Source organism: Jatropha curcas, chromosome 3 (assembly GCF_041381405.1).
Source record: "Jatropha curcas cultivar XTBG-Jc1 chromosome 3, XTBG_Jcur_1.0, whole genome shotgun sequence".
Lineage (NCBI taxonomy): Eukaryota > Viridiplantae > Streptophyta > Magnoliopsida > Malpighiales > Euphorbiaceae > Jatropha > Jatropha curcas.
Window position 1 is genome coordinate 7,141,531 of NC_143153.1, and position 19,372 is coordinate 7,160,902.

The 19,372-nt window shown below is 31.2% G+C and overlaps 2 protein-coding genes across 6 annotated transcripts; one reads left to right on the forward strand and one right to left on the reverse strand.

Moving 5' to 3' along the window:
* The first annotated feature begins 3 nt into the window (after positions 1–3).
* Positions 4–8,964, forward strand: LOC149497442 (Lycopene beta/epsilon cyclase protein). Of its 5 annotated transcripts, none has more exons than XR_016320172.1 (19): positions 4–285; positions 980–1,097; positions 1,179–1,366; positions 1,451–1,558; positions 2,330–2,394; positions 3,690–3,795; positions 4,229–4,312; positions 4,677–4,823; positions 4,911–5,039; positions 5,935–6,002; positions 6,187–6,220; positions 6,309–6,393; positions 6,661–6,728; positions 6,803–6,916; positions 7,015–7,050; positions 7,203–7,289; positions 7,734–7,825; positions 7,943–8,100; positions 8,645–8,964. XR_016320172.1 is itself a non-coding variant. In XM_089719625.1 (18 exons), the coding sequence occupies exons 1-18, from the start codon at positions 157–159 to the stop codon at positions 8,037–8,039; spliced, it is 1,755 nt and encodes a 584-aa protein (XP_089575751.1). In that variant the 5' UTR covers positions 4–156; the 3' UTR covers positions 8,040–8,270. The 5 variants fall into 5 exon arrangements, 2 of the variants coding, with proteins under 2 accessions (XP_089575751.1, XP_089575752.1); XR_016320171.1 differs by having other exon boundaries at positions 8,648–8,964; XM_089719625.1 differs by lacking the exon at positions 8,645–8,964 and having other exon boundaries at positions 7,943–8,270.
* A 3,803-nt stretch (positions 8,965–12,767) lies between these two features.
* LOC105640839 (coiled-coil protein) lies at positions 12,768–14,897 on the reverse strand. Its single transcript, XM_012225233.4, has 5 exons — positions 14,477–14,897; positions 14,252–14,373; positions 13,606–13,697; positions 13,431–13,517; positions 12,768–13,064 (listed from the first exon to the last, which is right to left on the reverse strand). The coding sequence occupies exons 1-5, from the start codon at positions 14,839–14,841 to the stop codon at positions 12,957–12,959; spliced, it is 774 nt and encodes a 257-aa protein (XP_012080623.1). The 5' UTR covers positions 14,842–14,897; the 3' UTR covers positions 12,768–12,956.
* Positions 14,898–19,372: the final 4,475 nt, after the last annotated feature.

A 19,372-nucleotide genomic window follows, 5' to 3' on the forward strand; every position in this document is an offset into this window, starting at 1 on the left:
AAATTTCAGAGGATAGTTTTGGTCGCTAACGTGTCCAGTTCTGTGACGCATACATTTATGGAGCGAGTAAAATGGCTACTTTTGAAGAGGTGATGGTGATAAATTGAGGGAAAAGCTGAAGCTTTTGGTCTTGATTCTTGATCCAATACGGGGATAATGATTCCGCTTGGACAGTGCAATGGGGCGTTTCAGTACCCAAAAATGAGCCCACATTTTCAGAGAAGAAAGGAGAGAACTCAAAAAAACATGCTCTTGCGAGCACAAGCTGTTCCCTCAAGAACCCAGGTAAGTTCTTTTATTTTTTTTTCCTTTTTTTCCAATTCTAAATTCTGTTATTGCCCATGAAAATGGGTCATAGATGATGTAAGCTTATGGTTTGTTATTGTAAATAACAGAAATGCTATTGTTCCATGAAGTGTAGCAGTAGTTTTATTGGTGATATAGGGTGCAAGTTTGTTTATTTTTATAATATGATGTAGTTATTGAATCTTTGAGGTCAAATTGGAATACGGTTGTTTCTTTGCACATGGGTTTTGTTCATTTTCTTTACTTTGATTTCAGTTTGGGAGATCCATTTGGAGCATTAGTACGTGATTGTAGACTTGGACCACCATATAGCGAGCCAAATGATTTTTGAACATTTAAAATCTGTAGCCATATAATGGGACATCCATGATATGCGTTGTGTGCTTGCTAAGAAGAGAAGTTGATACTTCTCTTTAGTTGGAAGTTGATACCTTCAGTTAAACATGCATCATTCTTCTGACCCATTAGTTGATTATACAGAATGCATACATCATAATTTTGTTCAAATATGAGTTTTTAACCAGCAAAATACTAATTACCATCATTTCATGGGCAGCTAGTCTTCAAAATCTAGCAAAGTACTATCTTTATACTGCCTCAAGCTACTTTTTTTATGTTCCAGTGTCTCCATTTTATGCTTTCTAATTTGGCTTGTTCTTATTCCAATGTGTAGAGGATAATGGAGAGTATATCTGTAAGTGGTGAAGTTGGTGGTGCTGGTGGGGCATATTCATATAACGCCCTAAAGAGATTGGACCAAATATGGTCTAGCATCTGTTCTGCTCAAACAGGTAGATTTTGTGCTACTGCCATGGGTGTAATTGAATCTGTCTGAGATCTTTAAGAATCTAGTCTTCACATCTATTTTGCAGTATCCCAAGAACCTCAGCAAGTAGTTAAAAGTATTCCACATGTATCAAGTCATTCTGATCTGAGTGACAAGGCAATTGACAGATTTGATGTGGTAGTTTGTGGAGGTACGTTGGGGATCTTCATTGCCACAGCACTGAGTGCCAAAGGTCTTCGAGTAGGCATTGTGGAAAGAAATATACTAAAAGGGGTATAATATGCTCTGGAGTTCATTCTAGAGATAGTTTAGGGAATACAAATTGCTTTTAAAAGATCAATTGTTCTAAATGATTAGAGGGAACAAGAATGGAATATCTCAAGGAAAGAGCTCTTGGAGCTTGTAGAAGTTGGCATTTTTTCAGAGGATGATATTGACCAAGCTACCGCAACAAAGTTCAATCCAGTGAGTTCTTGAACCTCATAAATTAACGAGTGTTCATTAACCCAACCAAATATTTTGGTTGTCATGAAGAATTCAGTTTGTTCATGTTTTATCACATTTTGGTTGTGCTGATCTGATGATACTAAGGTTTTTTCGAACGCTTTGTTTGCAGACTGAATTTTTTTTGGCCAAGAAAATTGGCTGTCCCTAATCAACTTTTTTTTATTTTATCAATATATGCTTTAAATAGATGCTGGCCAGAAATGCCAACCGTGTCAATGTCAGTGGAGATACTTTAAAAAAGGCCATTGGTTTCCACTTTTTTGCAATAACTTGCTCTTGGACTTGTTCTCATCTTAAGCAATCTTAAAATCTTTGACAAAGATTCTAATTTTAAATAATTGATATAAGCACATGTACATAATGATGCCTTGATGTTCGGAGTTGCTATATATTCTGATTATCTGTCGGATTGTGAATATGGTGTCAAGATAATATTGATAATAATGAAAAATAATACTTGAGCTTTACTGGAAACATGGTGAAATTATTGATCAGTTGAGAAGATTTTGAAATTTTACAATTGAAGTGGCAATTAGGAAATTGTGATTAAATGGATTTTGGACCTCTCTAAACAATGATACATGGTGATTCTTTGTCAATGAAATGGTCTTTAGCTCTTGAAGTTATTCGCCTAAATGCTATCCAACTGACTATGCTGCTTCATTTCATCTCTTTGTTTATGATATCCTTACAACTTATATTATCTCTTGCTATTTGTTAATTGTGCAGAACAGATGTGGATTCGAGGATAAAGGCGAAATCTGGGTTGAAGACATTCTTAATCTTGGTGTTTCGTAAGTTATTTTTTAAGTTCTATTAATTTCATGTCTTAGTGTAGAATTTTCTAATAAATGCCGTGGAAATTCCATTTTTCTTTTGTTAGGGTCATATCCCTGCTGTGTATTATTATGTGGTGAAGGTTACCCAAATTTGCATAAGCTTGAACTAATTCTCAATTTTCATTTACTCCTTTATTCTCTTTATATAGAGAAACTTTCCAATTTGGGTATTTCTTTTTATATAGAGAATTTTACCTTAAATGGAAACTTTAGAAAAGATGCCAGATAAAAAACAAGTCTAAAATGCCCTTATATGAGCTCTGTTATCCGTGTGAAAATTGCTCACTGAACGAGAAAAGTGGCAAACAAAAAAAGGAAAGGCATTTAATGCACTTGTGTTTTCAAAGTATGACTAAATAACTATTTTCTGTGTATTTTTAACTGTATGCTCAACATGAATATAAATGACAGTTTGTGTAATTATCTATAATATGGACACACAATTGGACAGTTGCACCTTAGTTTTAAAATAACTTTTTATGTTGATATTACACATTGTAAATATATGCACGAATTTCTTTAACTCGGACTAACTTAATGTAATTTTGTAATTTAACTAAGCATGATGAAAATTTCGTGCTCATATTCTTAAAATGAAATGAGAGTGATACAGACTTAAATTGACTTCACAACTAAGTTAATTGTGGCCGCAACTTTTTCATAACTACGCATATTTAGGTTACCTTGTGGCAACTTCGAAAAAAGCATGGTGCTTACAAAATTTTCGTTATATTTGTGCACATATATTTGAAAATGCTCAAGAGTACGTAACTAAGGGAAATTAAAAATTTCAAACAGGAAGTTATAATGTGGGGATGAATTTTTAAGAGTTTAATGCATTACATCACCCTTTGTCTCCATTTTTGGTTGCAAATCCCGGAATTAATGCTTCATTGGGAGTCTCATTGGATGAGTTGGCTCTTTCCAATTAAAGAGCCAATTTGATGTTGTTTAGGGGTAAATTAGGCATAAAATGGGAAAATTATTCAGTTAAATTACCCTCTTAATCCCTGTGCAAAATCAGTTTTCTTTACATAAAGAGGACAGAGGGAGTATTTATTTTTAGTTTTGTTTTCACTCCTTTATTGATTTTAGTGCATGATTATAAAGTATCTAATCTCATAAAATATGGAGATCAAAGTGCTGCTTGACAAGGAAATTGATCCTGTTACTGTATACTTTACAAGAAAATTGGTCTTGCTTCTCCAAGAGTTGACAACAGTTTGATTTGTGATCTTCCATGATTACAGGCCTGTAAAGCTCATAGAGATTATGAAGAAACGCTTTATTTCCCTTGGCGGAGTCATCTTAGAAGGCTACAATGTCTCCAGCATTTGTGTCTACCAGGATGTGGCAGTGAGTATTCCAACAAATGCTGGTAGCATAATCACATAGATGATGAATTTTACATAATTTGATACCATAGAGGTCAAGTTATTAACAATGTGAAGTAAGATGTTTGGATGCCGTCAGCCGATGAGAAGCAACTTTGGTGGGATGGGGATATCCAGGTGCTGGAGTAAGATGAAAAGCAAGGGAATTTATAGAACTATAGGCTAGAGAAGAGGAATGAATATCATAATTATTTAAGGTCAAAACCCTAACAATTACATGACGGAATTTTGAATTGGATTCACACCTCATAATGACAGTGGTGATATTGCTTTCAACAAATTGGCCATTGAACATGACTATGCTTTGAACAATAATACATCCTGAAAGTATTCTGAAATTGAAGTTTGATATAATTGTATTCCTTTTTATTTGTTGTCACGAACTTCTGGCACAGGTCTTGCAACTTGCAGAGGGGAAAACTCTGTCGTCCCGTCTTATCATTGATGCAATGGGGAACTTTTCACCTGTGGTGAAACAGGTCTAATTCTTTTCTCCATCAGAATTTACCATCAAGTGTCCGAGGGTCCAGCAGCTATGTTCTGAACTTTTGATGCAAGATTGACTACTTTTACATTTGCAAATTTTAATGACTTCTAGAAATTCTTAGGCTTTATAAATTTCAAGTATCTTTTATACTGCCGGTGTTCATTTACTGGAGCTATTTTTGCACAGTTGAATTAATGATAAATAGATTGAGGATCTTTCCCTCAATTACAAAGTTCTCTTGTCCTTACTCCTTGGATATTAAAATGTATGTACCAGATGTTTCATAAACAAGTATGCATAAGGCCAAATAATGATTATATATCTATGACCGAACTGATTCTTGATGTGCTTTACAGATAAGAAGAGGAAGGAAGCCTGATGGTGTATGCCTTGTTGTTGGATCCTGTGCCCGTGGTTTTGAAGATAATTCTACTAGTGACGTCATATACAGTAGTTCATGTGTAAAGAAGATTGGAGACTCAGAATTACAATATTTTTGGGAGGTAAATGAACTTTTCTAGTAGAATATTAATGTAAGCTGGAGATTCATTTACTTTTAAGAATAAATCTCTTTTACGAATATTTAACAGGCATTTCCAGCTGGCTCTGGTCCTATGGATCGTACTACATATATGTTCACTTATGTTAATCCTCAACCTGGATCACCAAAATTAGAAGAATTACTAGAAGACTATTGGGACTTAATGCCAAAATACCAGGTAATGTTTTAGGTTGGCTGTTTGCCCTCTTATGTACCATTGTACAGCATGCATAGTTCTACATCTTGATCATTGAATTTTCTTCAACGTAAGCGAACTAATACTTTGAATCAACAGTTTCATGTTTATAAAGGCCAATTAAATTGTGAAATTGTTTCACGTACCTTAAACTGATTTGGTGAATCTGCAATAATATCTTGAGCATTATTTAGTTGGCATTATTTTGCTGCATGTTCCCACTGCCTCCTGGGCTCTTACCTCTTGGTATACATATATATAGAACCCAATCTGACGAAATTCGACTACCAAATTTAACCTACCTAAGAGGGATGAAAGAGAAATTTACTTGATCTTCCATCACATACTGTTTCTGTTTGGTTAGCTGGTACTTATGCTAATCAAGTTTCACCTGTATGACATCATTGCACAGATGCTTGGTTTTTAATAGGAGCCTTACTCTAGCGTATTTTATATTTATGCACACTTTTAAAGATATATGTGTTTGTATGAAGCAATTCCACTTTTGCTAAAGTCTTAAGTCATGAATCAAGGAACTCTAAGCTATTTCATTATGTTTTCCTTTTCATAGTTTTCCATGTGGATGGCTGGCACTATGCTTAAAACTCATGTAATGAAGTAGAGCTCTGCACTTCACAAAGTTGCCTTTTAATTTATTTTCCTCTTGTTAACTTTTAGGTATTCTATTTTGTCCCAAAAGGAAAATGTTGTGTCCTACTTGGCATTTCATTGTTAAAAGATTGCATCTTGACATCATTAACTAGTTAGTATTATTATAGATCTTGAGTGGCTTATAAGTCTGTATCTGCACTTTCCCTTTCTGCTGATGTCCTTAGTTGATTGCTGGTGATGACCTGCATTTTTGTTCTCTTTCCAGGGAGTCTTACTTGAGAATCTGGAGATACTGAGAGTTATATATGGAATTTTCCCTACATACCGTGATAGGTAATTATACAAGTATACCATGACAATTGACAGGTGTACTTATACACTTCTAAAATTGTTTCCATTACCTCCATCCACAACATGGAAAAATACTCGCATATGTTTATGAGTTGATATGCTGGGAAATTTTGTTGTTTAAATCTGACATTGTAAATTCTCAATGGGCGGAGGATCAACTTTTCAGTCCGTTGCCAGCAGCATTTAATCGTGTCTTACAGGTGGTTTAATGTTCAAACTCGTAAGGATCTGACTAGATTATGGGTATGTATCAAATAGAATGAAAATATTACAGTTCCAATTGTGCAGTTTGGTGATGCTAGCGGCATACAGTCACCTGTCTCATTTGGTGGTTTTGGAAGCTTGACAAGGCATCTTGGGAGATTGTCAGCTGGTATATTCTTTATGTAATTATGTGCTTCTCTATTTGTTTGCTAATTTGTAAGTTCAATGAAATATTTTGGAGCAGTCATGGAATTGCCATTTTATTATGGTTATGCCATTTTAGATGAATATAACCACATTACATTTGTGAGTCTTTAGTTCCCAGTTGACAGAAAGAAACAATTTTGCATGGTGGCACTCAAACAATCTGAAATATAGACGCATGCTAGCTGAAAAGTTATCATTCTTGATCTATTTGTTTTTTCTGAGAATGAAGGTATATATGACGCAGTCCATGGCGATTTTCTTGATGCAGACAGCTTATCCCTGCTAAATCCATACATGGTTGGTGACTTCTATTTCCTGGCTATATAAGCAGCCCATTTTACAATTATCTGAATCAGATTTCTGTCTTGCAGCCCAATTTAAGTGCTTCATGGCTATTTCAAAAAGCAATGTCAGCCAAGCAAAAATCTAATGTTTCTCGAGAATTTATTAACGAGCTTCTTTATGTCAATTTCCAGAGTATGCAGGTAGGTGATATGTAGCAAAATCTTGATTTCTTAACAACTGCATCTTTCCATGTCACTTTCCTTTCACGTTTCCAATGACTTGTTTCTCTCTTCTCTAGAGGTTAGGTGAGCCAGTTCTGAGACCTTTCCTTCAGGTTTTTACCTTTGTATTTGTTTTTCCCTTCTTTTCTGCTGAATTCCTAGTTTCAAGTTCACTCCACTGTTTTAATTGAGAATTCAGTTCTCATTAAACTACATCTATCAGCATATAATGAAACTAATTTGGTTCTTCTTTATATAATGGCAGGATGTCATACAGTTAGAGCCCCTTGCCAAGACATTAGGCCTTGTTATGCTAAATAAACCTCAAATTATCCCGTCAATATTCAAGCAGGTACCTAGTTTTCCTCTTTTCTTCTCTCGATATATGCCCTACAAGTGATATTTGCCTTGTGAAGCTGAATTTTTTTTATTTTTTTACTTAATTTTTTGAAATTTAGGTTTGTTTTCATAATCTTGATAATATAAATTCAAGAAGTTGAATCCCAAAAATGTACTTAGCAGCATAGATTAGACACGATGGTGAATGGTTTCTGCATCATTGTTGTGCCATCATCATAGCTTCAACTAGCAGTATGGCATTGAACCTTTAGAGAATGAAACTTCGGCTTTGCCTATTTGTGGATAACTGTACTTAGATTAATGGGAATTAGATGTCATAATGAAGTCTTGAGTAACACATACAAGGTTATTTAGTTATTTACATAACTTCCATACATGGATTGGATATTTTAATTGACAGTATCGCTACTCATAGTCGAATGACTGTATTCTTCAGGTTGGTATTCCTGTGCTTATCGACTGGTCTGGCCATTTTTTCATGCTGAGTTACTATACTTTTCTCTCTACATTTGCTGACCCTGTAATAAGGTAAGACAACCTTGTTTTCCTTTTTCAGATTTACTGATATTAATTTGTTGTGGATGACTGTAATGAATTGGAAAATATTCTTTTTCATTTGCTCATGCTTGTCCTCTATCTTACCAGACCATTATTAGATGTGCTGCCACCGAAGGTTAAGTTCGAGTGGAAACGGCGTCTCGAGGCTTGGAAATATGGGTCTGGTTTAGATTACAAGCTATGAGGAATATTCAAGGATGCTTATGAGGAATATTCAAGGATGCTCGACAACTGACATATCTCAGGTTTTGAACAATTGAACTATGTGCATCTCTTGAACCCTTTATCAGATATCAATTTTTTTTTTTTTTTTCAAATAACTTTCACCAGGCAAATGATGCCCATTAATGTGATTTAGTTAGTGTAATACAATTAGTTCTCAATGAAAATAATTCAAAGACAACATTTACAATAATCCATTGAACAACAAAGAGAGACTTCTTTTACATCAAGGACGAGGACAGTAAACAGGGATCCTTAGGCAATATACCAGATCCTAAATAGAGCACGACAATGTTTTATTTTGCTTTTTTTTTTTTTTTACAAAAAATATAATATTCCTAATTGTATGTACCTATTTTGTTTAGTAATAATTAATTTTAAAATGTTCATGTCCTGACACAGAAAATATTATCTCGTGCAAATCAAAACAAATTAGACTACCATAATATATATTCTTTGTACAAGAATTTTCTCATAATCATTAAAAAAAAGTCACTAATTAAAATTTAAAAAAAAAAAAAATTGAGTGAGACCATCAAATCTCTGATATGCATATTTCTCCGCCAGCAGCTTATGTAGTGGTCGGCCTTATAAAGCTTCCTAATAGTATGAATAAACGGACGGCAAGGAAGGATAGAACGGATGTAAGGCCACTGCTGGATCGACGGCTTTACTTTTCGAAAGAGGGTAAGTCAGCCTCATATGGATGTAAACCCGATAGGAGAAAGAAGCACAAGCGACTCGCCCTCAGTGAAAACTCTTACTGGCGAAGGGTTGAACCAGTAACCAGTTCTGCTATTTTATTATTTTCATATTTTCGCTTGAAACTGTTTAAGTATTTATTTTGATAAAAATCATTACAAATTTAGATAAAAATCATTATAACATAGTCAATGGTTGAAATTTTAATTAATTAGCTAATAATAAAAAATTAAATCGAACGTGTATCCCTTAAAACTGCTAACCAAGCTCTTAGCAATTTTAAATAAGCATTTAATCCTTTTTTTTTCATAAGATTAAATGACAACACAAATCCAAAATCATTAATTGGAAGCTTTTTATAATTATAATTATAATATATATTAGGTATATAAAAAAAAAAGGCTATGTATCAGGGGTGCCACAGGGTTATTTTTCGAAAGTTGGGGGAATATATGAATTTGGCACACAACTAATAGCAAAGCCATTATGGCTATTGCTCCTGGAATAGAGGGCAGGCTCGCAATGGTTCTCATGTCCGGCGGGCTGTTAGACATAGTATGGAAGTTGTAAGAAAGGGTATGGTTAAGGACGTTAGGAGTGGTTGTGCCACTAATTTTTGGACGGACCTGGCTCCCCTGTGGCCCTTTGATAAACCATGCTTGCTGTCCCCTGGATGATGAGATCCTCTCGTTGCCGGTTCGACACTATTGGGACTGCTCTAGTGGTTGGCGTTTGGATCTGTTGCAAGGAAAGCTTCCGAGGTGGGTGCTTCACAGCTTGATTCCTTGGTTTATTTGTGAGGATCCTAATAGTTGGGATGAGGTTGTGTGGGGTGCTACTACCTCTGGCAATTACACTGTCAAATCTTTATATAATATTTTGGTGAATGAACTACTCTCCCCTTTGTTTTGTTTGTGGAAGATTATCTGGCAATTGAGAGTTCCACAAAGGGTTCGTATGTTTTTACGGCAGGTTGCTCACGGAAGGATTTTATGTAATGTTGAGAGGTGCAGGAGAGGGTTTACCTCAGTGGATTTGTGTGGTAGCTGTCAAGCTACACGTGAAACAGTGCTTCATTCTCTTCGAGATTGCAACAGTACTCGAAGGATCTGGAATTGGTTCCCAGTTAATGAGTTATGTGTCGATTTTGCCTCACATACAGTTCCACAGTGGCTTTTTAATAATCTTACTTCTACGGATATTTGTTCTATGGGGGCCTCTTGGAATGTCACTTTTGCTTTGAGTTTATGGTGGATCTGGAAGGCTCGAAATTAGAGGGTTTTTGAGCCTTTTTCTCCTACTGTGGTTTTGTGTTATGAGTTTCTGCTGTCTAAAGTGCAGTAGATGCAGAGTGCTTGGGACAATGATAAACGAGTTTTCTCTTGCACGAAGCTTGTTTCAACTCGTCTCATTTATTGGGTACCAGCTCCTGTTGGTTGGATTACTATTAACACAGATGGTAGTGCTTGTGGCCAATCAGGGACAGCTGCTTGTGCGGGCGCTTTTCGGTCATGGAATGGGTTGTGGCAATGGGGTTTTTCTCGGGCACTTGGAGTGTGTTTTGCTGTTGACGCTGAATTATGGGGTGTCTACCATGCCTTACTGTTTGCTTGGGATAAGGTATGGAAGCAAATTCAATTGCAATGTGACTCTCAAGTGATAGTCGATATGTTAAATTCTCGACGGGCAGGTGGCTTTAGAAATTATAATTTATTGGCAGCTTCTGCGTGCTTAGGATGTGCAGATTGTGAAAATATATAGGGAGGCCAACTCAGTCCCTGATATTTTGGCCAAGAATGCAATTAATGGCCCAAGTGAGCTTATGGTTTTTCCTTCTCCTGCTTCAAGTGTTAGTGAGTTGCTTCATGCTGATAGAACCGGTGTGGCTTGGCAGAGAAGGTGCTGTGTTTAATGGGCAGTAGTCCCTCCATCGTATATATATATATATATATATAAAAATAATAAATAAATAAATAAAAAAGCTTTGTGGTTTTTTAATTGAATAACAATAGATTTCTTGTTTTTAGCCAATTAAAAAAAATTACTAACAAAAAAAAGTAGAATAATAAACTTCTGCTCCAATGGATTCAATTCTATTCGGTTGGTTTATAATATACTGTTCAAACATATCAAGAATCTATTAACTGTACTAATTTGTCAGTTTTTGTTTTATTTTATTTTTGGTGAACTTGATTTAATTTCAAATTAAATTATCACTTCGTTTGAACAAAACTTAAAATAAGAACCTTTGTAATAAAAATAAAAATTGATTTCTTATTGAATAGGATAATCTAATTTTTCATTAAATGGAAAAATATATAATAATTATTAGTCTTTTAACATGGAAAACAAATATAAGTACATATGATAAAAAATAAAGCAATAAAATTGAAATTCATTGGCTTAATTATATTATCAAATGTCATTTTTAATGTTACATAGATCAAGTTTAAAGAAAACCATTTATTCAAAAACTAAATATTTTGAACGGAGAATGTGGAGAAAAAAGAACTTTGAATGGTTAGTTAATATTTCCTTTTGGAGAATGTGGAGAGAAAAAAAGAGGCAAAGAAAGAAAAAGGTGGAGTGAGTTGAAGGAAGAATCTGAAAACTACCAATTTTTTGGAAATTTTAAAATAATTAAAACGGGTATAATGTCGTTGATTTTAGCCTTTTGGCTAAAATGGTTAGAGTATTGCGCAATAGGACAAAAAGATTCGGGTTCAAATAAGCTTTTTCTCATTTTCTGAGTTGAATTGGAAATTAAAAATTTTTTTAAGTTAATTAATGCCTATGAATTATGATTTTATTTTTAACATTTTGTTTACATCTAGTTAAGCGATCTACTAAGGCTTTTAATATTATAGCAATAAACTCAATGCCAACGTAGAAATTTTGTTCTTTGCTAACTTTTTTAATAAAGGTCGAACTAATTCAATCAATAATAATGAATCATATAAAAGGTGATACTTTATATGTATAATTTGAGAAAATAATATCCATAATTTATTATCAATTTCAAAAAAATAGTAAATGTTAAATTTAAAAAAAAAAAAAAAAAGCAATTACATTGAATAGATGCTAGAAAAAAAAAAAAAATAGAAGACAACCTACGCTTCTTGTTTACCTCCAACTACTTAGTCATGTATTAAAAAATGATTTACTAACTAATAAATTTACATTTATTGTTTTGGAGTAAAATTGAATATCATTATTTTGATTTTAGAGAAAATTAAATAGTATAGATTCTTAATTTTATGTATTAGCTATTGAAAATTAAATAATATTATCTTTTATTTTTCATTTATCTTTAATATAAATTGTTTTCTTTAATCATATATATTTTTAAAGTTTATATATAATTAAAAAATATAAATAGAGTTAATATGTAACTGTATCTCTCTGTATTCTATATCTACTATACATCTATTTATATTTTTATATATATTTTAAAGAATCTACATTGAATTTGAACTTCACTATTGAATAATAAGAGTTCAGATGTACAAGAATTAAAAATAATTGAATTTAAAAGACAAGAATTAATTGATAAGTTTAGATGTGATCCTTATTGACAAGAAAATATTTGGTCTCTTTCTAAATTTTGAAATTAGTTTAATAATTTGATTTTACTTTTTTCAATTTCTGATTTCATTTCATTTTATTTAATTGCAAGAAAAATGATTCTTACTACCAAAATGCTCCAAATAAATAATTAGTCTCACACGTTTTGTTGATAAATTTAATTTGTCAACTCTCCGATCTAAATGTATCTATCCTTTGAATAGAATTAAACTTTAGATTGCCAAATATTTTAATTTATATTATAAAAGAAGCTATATAAACTAGAAATAATATGAGTTAAATATAAATTAAAAATTAAATCATAAATTACAATGTGTATCAATAAGAAATCCGCACAAAGTGCCGACTTTTACCTGGTTAATATTAACTCTCCATCCGCAATATGTAACGTCTAATTACTATATGAAAATTAATATTAACTCTCCACTTATATCACAGAAAATAATATCCTGAGAATCAGGTCCATTATATTCATACAACATCTTTGAGCCTTGTCCTTTTTCAATCACATTCATCAACAGATTCAACACAATAACATTATCTACAAACAGAAAACCATCTAATTGGATTACAAGTTACATGCAAATCAATTTCAATTGGATGTCTTAGGACCAAAATATTTAGAAAGTTCTTTGATGATAGGCTTCTCTTTAATCTCATTCTCTCTATTTATCTGCCATTTCTTTGATGATTCTTCAGCCTGAATTGATATCAGAAGCTATGAATTAGTAAAAGAAGCAAAATACAGACGACGAAGGGTTCATTTGCATCGCTATTGCTAACAATAGATTTTGGATTAAACATTGCGAATAATCATGTTTGACTGATAAATATAACTTTTCGCAGTGTGATTTTATGAACCTAAAACTAATTTCGGAAAAAAGTTCATATTTAAAACTTCTATGAAATCAGCTTTGAGCCCACCAAAACAAATTTGCAGGTATCAGTATTCTTTAGCTCAAAAAAAATTCCTTTCAAACTCTATCCAAAACCTGCTATTGATAAATAGTAACAACAATGACAAACTAATCTTAAGGATTAAATCACAAATTTGATATTTGCATACCCATGTCTTTAAAGGCACCAATTGCTCTCTAATCATCTCAAGTTTTGGCTGAACGAGGTCTTTCCCTTTACTTCTAATTTCATCAGTCTGCCATAGATATAATAATCCCATCATCAATTGCAGAAGTGATCTGTAAAATGTCATCAAAACAATAAGCAATTTGTACACTACTTACATGATGCAGCTGTAGCTTGGAGACTGCCAAGCTGAACATTAGAGTGGCTCCACCAAACACTAATACAGTAGCAACTATAAAAGCCTTTCCAACTAGAATGAAACAGCAAACAGAGCCATTATCACCAGGCTTTGTCTCACTTAATAAAATTATACAATTCATCCAAAACACATGAAAATACTAACCATCCTCTTCCAATCAAGACATTCATCATAAATTTATTAGGTCTGTACAAATGAATTCCACAATTTGTGGAATTTATTTGAAACTTTGTGTTTTCAGTATTAAAGAAAATATTTATTTCACTCCAATAAAATCAGATTTACAAAATTCAATATAACTAAGTGCTTGTGTAGCATAAATGAATTCATAAAATTTTATAATATTTATTTATAAATCCATATTTTCATAATATTAATGGAAATTCAGCTAGATTTTTAGATTCTAGCTATTTAATTGTATGGAATTGATTATCCTTGGATTAAATTCTACCAACCTTGACTATAATTTGCAAATTAACTCTGATCTTAATAAAGGTCCAAGCTACTAGAATTAATGAATTATGAATTGCATAAGAATTAATCCCCAAAAATTTTAAAGACTGAAATTGCATTTGCTAGTACCAAACAAAGAAAGAAACACAGACCATTAGCAAGTCCTTCAGCAGCAGCCTTCAACTTCTCTGGATTGACAGGGGTATACCTGTCTTTTCTCATTTCATTCGCCGTAGACGCCATAACCGAGCTCTCTTGACTCGGCAATTCCCATCTGCAATTTCGCCCAAAATCAATCAATTAGAAAATTGAGAAGGGAAAACAATTCAGGTCTAATTTTAGAAAAGAAAAAAAAGTAATTACTAACCAGTTATTACCTTTTGGGACCAAAAGTGACCTGCGGCAAAGACAAATAAGCTCTAAGAGGATTCAATGCATTAGAGGATACAGTAGCGACCTTATTAGGATCGGAGTGTAGGGCCCACTTGGAGGCTGCAGAAAGAGAAGACGATGAATCGGACGGCTTGCTGTAAATGTAAGAAGGAAGGGAATGCCTCATTATCTCCGGTAGCACATCTGCTTGGGATTCGAGATCACTTGGAACAGGAGAGGACGGTAGGTTCTTGGCGTGGTTGGCGGTCTTGGTGGTGGATTTTTCGGCGAGGCGATTAACGGCATGTTTGGTTTCCTGGAAAAAGTAGGCTGCTTCTTTTCCGGCTAATCTTCCCGCGAGAAAACTCATTTTTTATCTTTACTGACAGAGGATTTTTTATTTGGTCCACGGTTTGCATTCTGTAAGGTATTTGTTTGCTTATGCTCGAGGTATTTAATATTTTTTCCATCAAAATATTTTTTTCAGTCAAATTAAATTACTTTGAATATTTAATGCGAGTACAGGTCTATCTTTTTCTTTCTTCTTGTGGAAGAAAATACTCATTTGTCTTATTTATGATTTTAAAAAGTAATAAATATTTTTTTTATATTAATTCTTGTATATAACTAATAATTATTATTATTCAATTTAATAATATTTTTAGAGAAATAGTATTAAATTAAAAATAATATAGTCAATTTACACAATAATTTAATGATTTTCTCAAGAGATGTGAAATTTCAAATGTGAAAAGTATAATGATACTGAGAATATTTGAATCTCTCTATATTTTTATTAAGGAAAAGTTACTATTTTATCTTTATATTTTCTTATAATATAAGAGTTTGTCGCTGCATTTAAAATTAATTACATAATTTAATCTCTAGTTTTTCTTTCATTACTCTGTTATTCAATTTTTTATACTTTCTCTTTTTGACATTTTTTCTATTTTTAATATTCATTCCGTCACAAATAAATATCATATTTCTACTTTTCTCGTTCGTAAGAAATCATTTAATTTGTCTTATTTATAATAAATTATTAAATAAATTGATTATATCACTCTTATTTACAATAAAAAGATAGATTTTCTTAAAAATTATAGCAATTAATGTTTTTCATTTGCAAGGGATGAAAATAAAATAAAATATATTATTTTTTTAAAATCCGCTAATGTGTCACTTATTTGTCAAGGCAGCATAAATTATCTAAACTTCTATGAAATTGGTCAATTTCAGATTAAAAATGAAAATTTTGACAACAACAATATAAAGAGGATGCTTTTGATAGACATTTCACAAATTATAAAATTTGATACAAAGCAAAATATATATATATATATATATATATATATTATCAATACTTCAAATTACAAATTTTATATGTTTAATCCTTAAAAAAAGATTTTCTTGTCATTTTTAATTATTAAATTATTTTATTTTAGTGGTAGAATTTTATTCTAAATAATTGATAATAAAACTTTTATAGTTTTAGTAAACTTTTATTTTATATTTCATGCAACACACATTTTTAAATCAACATTATTACCTTCTTTTATCTATTTCTTAAATTTAATAGTAAATTAGTAGATATATAAGTATTGAAATTAGACAAATTAAGTAAGATAAAGAGTAACTTAATTAAATTAAAAAATTATTTGATTACATAGTTATGATGATTTAATTAGTTTTTAATTATCATGTAAAAATTTCAAATAACAAATAAAAGTCAACAGCAAAAAAAAAAAAATACTCCCTCTCTTCTAAAATATAAGCCATTTTTTGTGATTATTTTGTCTCAAAATATAAGTCATTTTGAATTTTTCAAGGAGTAATAAATGATGTTTTTCAATATTATTTTTATTTGTATTAGATACAATAACTACTTTTACAAGTAACTTTCAATTTTGAGGTAAAAAATAATTTGATCAAATTACTTTTAATTTTATTATAATTTAAGATAATTAATTTATTTTCTTAATCCTTATGTAAAAATCTTAAACGAATTATATTTTAAGAAAGATGAAATAATAATTAAACAATAAATGGCAAGACGGCTTCGCCATAAAAATAAAAGGACCATATGAAAAAAAATTAGTGTTGGTCACATGTCATCCGAGAATGAAAAGTCAAGTGTAACGGCTATTTGACTTTCGAGGACCAAGCAGAAATGCAAATGTTAATCCTAGCTTGGGTTTGTTTAGTAAAATTATTTGTTTCCATAATTGTTAACTATTTTAATAGCGTTTAATTATTTGAGTATGTTAATTATTTTAATAGTATTTAACTGTTTGAGTATATTTTAGTAGCGTCTAACTGTTTAAGTAGTTAGTAATTATACATTATATGGGTTAACTTTTTATAAAACATTATCTTAATCTCTAAAAGTTAGTTCAAACACTATGTTATCAAATACTATAAAAAAATAATATCTAATCAAAATGCTAAAACCTACTTAAAAAAATTATTGGTGATTATAAGTTTAGAGAAGAAGTTTTTTGTGTAGATTATACTCAACTTCAATACGTACAATATGATATTGAAAAATAAATTCCAGAGCTGAATATAGAAATTGGTAATTGGATTTTGCATAAAGGTGAAAAAAGAGCTCAATGCACTAAAAAACACAGTTTGGAAGCAGATTTTTCTGTGGTTAAACCAAGAAAATCTATAGTTATTCACATGCTTCTGAGAATCGGATCGGACCGATCAGTTTGGCCGGTTTAATAAAAAATCGGACCGTAGTTCGGTCCGGATTGATTAATAAAGACGGGAAGTTAAAAAGCCGGTAAGAGTCGGAGAGAATAGATGAGAACCGGATTAAAAACCGGCGAACAGGACCCTTAAATATTACGGTTCGATTTGAATTTAAAAAAAAAAAGTAAAAAGAAAATGGAACGTCCTTTAAATCCTGTAGGAATGTAATCTGTGTACTTGAAACAAATAATTTCAAGTTTTAACGGGAAAATGGCCCTGCAACGTTTTAGTGATGTCATCGTTATCTGTGCAAGTTTAATTACTTCCTAATTTTTCAATGCAAGTTAATCTCAAATAATTAAGACTTTAAGTTCATTTTAATATATATATATATATATGGCTCTTGACTTTTGTTCGTACATTTGTTTACATCTGTATATATATATATTTTTTTTGGCTTTTTCCGAAGTTTAAATGGAGAAAACTACTTCTATCCTTAATATCAAAAGGAAATTGCAGTTCTTAAAAAAGAACAAAGAAATTGCATTTGCTATTAAAATTTTTTTTCATGAATTATTTTTCTTTCATAGTTAAATTATTATTTATCATCATCATCTTGACTTTTGTACATGCTCTAACTCGACCTTATTTGTTAATAATCCTCCTAAGTAGCAAATTAGTTTTTCTTATATATAAATTTTAATTTATTATTATTATTATTATATATATATATATATATATATATATATAATTTTTTGTTATATATATATATATTGTTATCAATTTTTATAGTAACTAATTATTTTTCTTTTACTATTAAATTTAGTCTTTTTTATTCTTTTTGTATTTAATATTTATAAATCTTATATTTTCAATTATATTTAAAAATATTATACATAAAAATCTGGTTGAACCGTATTGAATCCAGTTGAACCTTTCGGTTCAATAAATCCCCGCCTTTCCGGTTCAATGACAGTTCCGATTCTCAGAATATTGATTATTTAAAAATAAAAATATAGCAATAGGTTATAGAAAGAGATATCTACTGTTAGCCTATTTCCATAAGCAGTGTTTCTAGAATATTAGAAACGGATTCCAATAGTTTCTAACTTTGCATCTGTTGTTAATTTTTGTATCTAATTTGGAACAAATTTAAAAATAGATATTTACTATTAAAACAATTTTCACTTTTTAAATGTGTGTAAAATCTGTTGCTAAATCTATTGTACCTGATATGTAAAGAAATCCTTTCTAATTTGGGCATATATAGAGGGAAGGAAACTTTTGTGCGGATTATCTTTCTTAGATAGTTAAAAATTATTCGTTGGGCATCCATGATCCACCCACTTTTTATCTAACAGGAACTTGGATGCTTGGATAATACATGATGTCGCTGGTATCAACTGTCCTTGAAGGAAATTACTTATTTAGACTGGGATTTTTTTAAAAATGTTTTAAACTTTATCCTTTTTTTCCGTTTATGGTTAAAAATATCTTCATTTCAAAAAAAAATCTCATTCTCATTTGTTTGGTCTATAAGTGGGGCCATAAATCCAGTATAAATAAAATTAACCCATCCTAGAATGTACTTGTAATTAGGAATGCAATTTAACCTGACCCCGCAAGTACCTGATCCGATTTTTTGTGGGTTTGGTTCGGGTGGTGTATAAATGGATTTTGGGAAGATTAGGATAGTGACTTTTTAGTACTCGCATCGAATTCAGATTCATGAGGTTGGGTAATGAGTATCTAATAGTAAACGAGTTTGGGACGAGTACCCGCCCCGTTACCCATTTAATTTAAAACAAAATTTTTATGGCCGTTACCCATTTGATTTAAAGCAAAATTTTTATGATGATTAGCAAAATCAAATCCATAACCTTGAACCTTTACATAAGAATTATGCTACCTGACCACCAAGCTATTTAACACTCTTATGTAAGAAATTACATAAATATATGTGACCTGCAACTAGAGTTATTTATACTTTAAATATTTATTAATGAATAAAATATTATTGTTAGTAATGTAATTTTATTTATAAGTAAATTTTAATAAAGTTGTGCACATTAAATTATAATATCTTAATAATTTGAATTTATTTTTTCATAAAATATAATAAACAAAATTATATATATAATATTCATGTCTTAGTAATTTAATTGAATTTTTTATAGTTTGGTAATTATAAAATTTAATAAAAA

Coding starts and splice junctions, on each gene's coding strand:
- LOC149497442 (XM_089719625.1), top strand. CDS start 157: ATGATTCCGCTTGGACAGTGCAATGGGGCGTTTCAGTACCCAAAAATG. Junction 4,313..4,676: donor TTTCACCTGTGGTGAAACAG/GTCTAATTCTTT, acceptor TGTGCTTTACAG/ATAAGAAGAGGAAGGAAGCC. Junction 7,051..7,202: donor TTCTGAGACCTTTCCTTCAG/GTTTTTACCTTT, acceptor ATATAATGGCAG/GATGTCATACAGTTAGAGCC.
- LOC105640839 (XM_012225233.4), bottom strand. CDS start 14,841: ATGAGTTTTCTCGCGGGAAGATTAGCCGGAAAAGAAGCAGCCTACTTT. Junction 14,374..14,476: donor GTCACTTTTGGTCCCAAAAG/GTAATAACTGGT, acceptor GCGAAATTGCAG/ATGGGAATTGCCGAGTCAAG. Junction 13,698..14,251: donor TGCTGAAGGACTTGCTAATG/GTCTGTGTTTCT, acceptor GTTTCATTCTAG/TTGGAAAGGCTTTTATAGTT.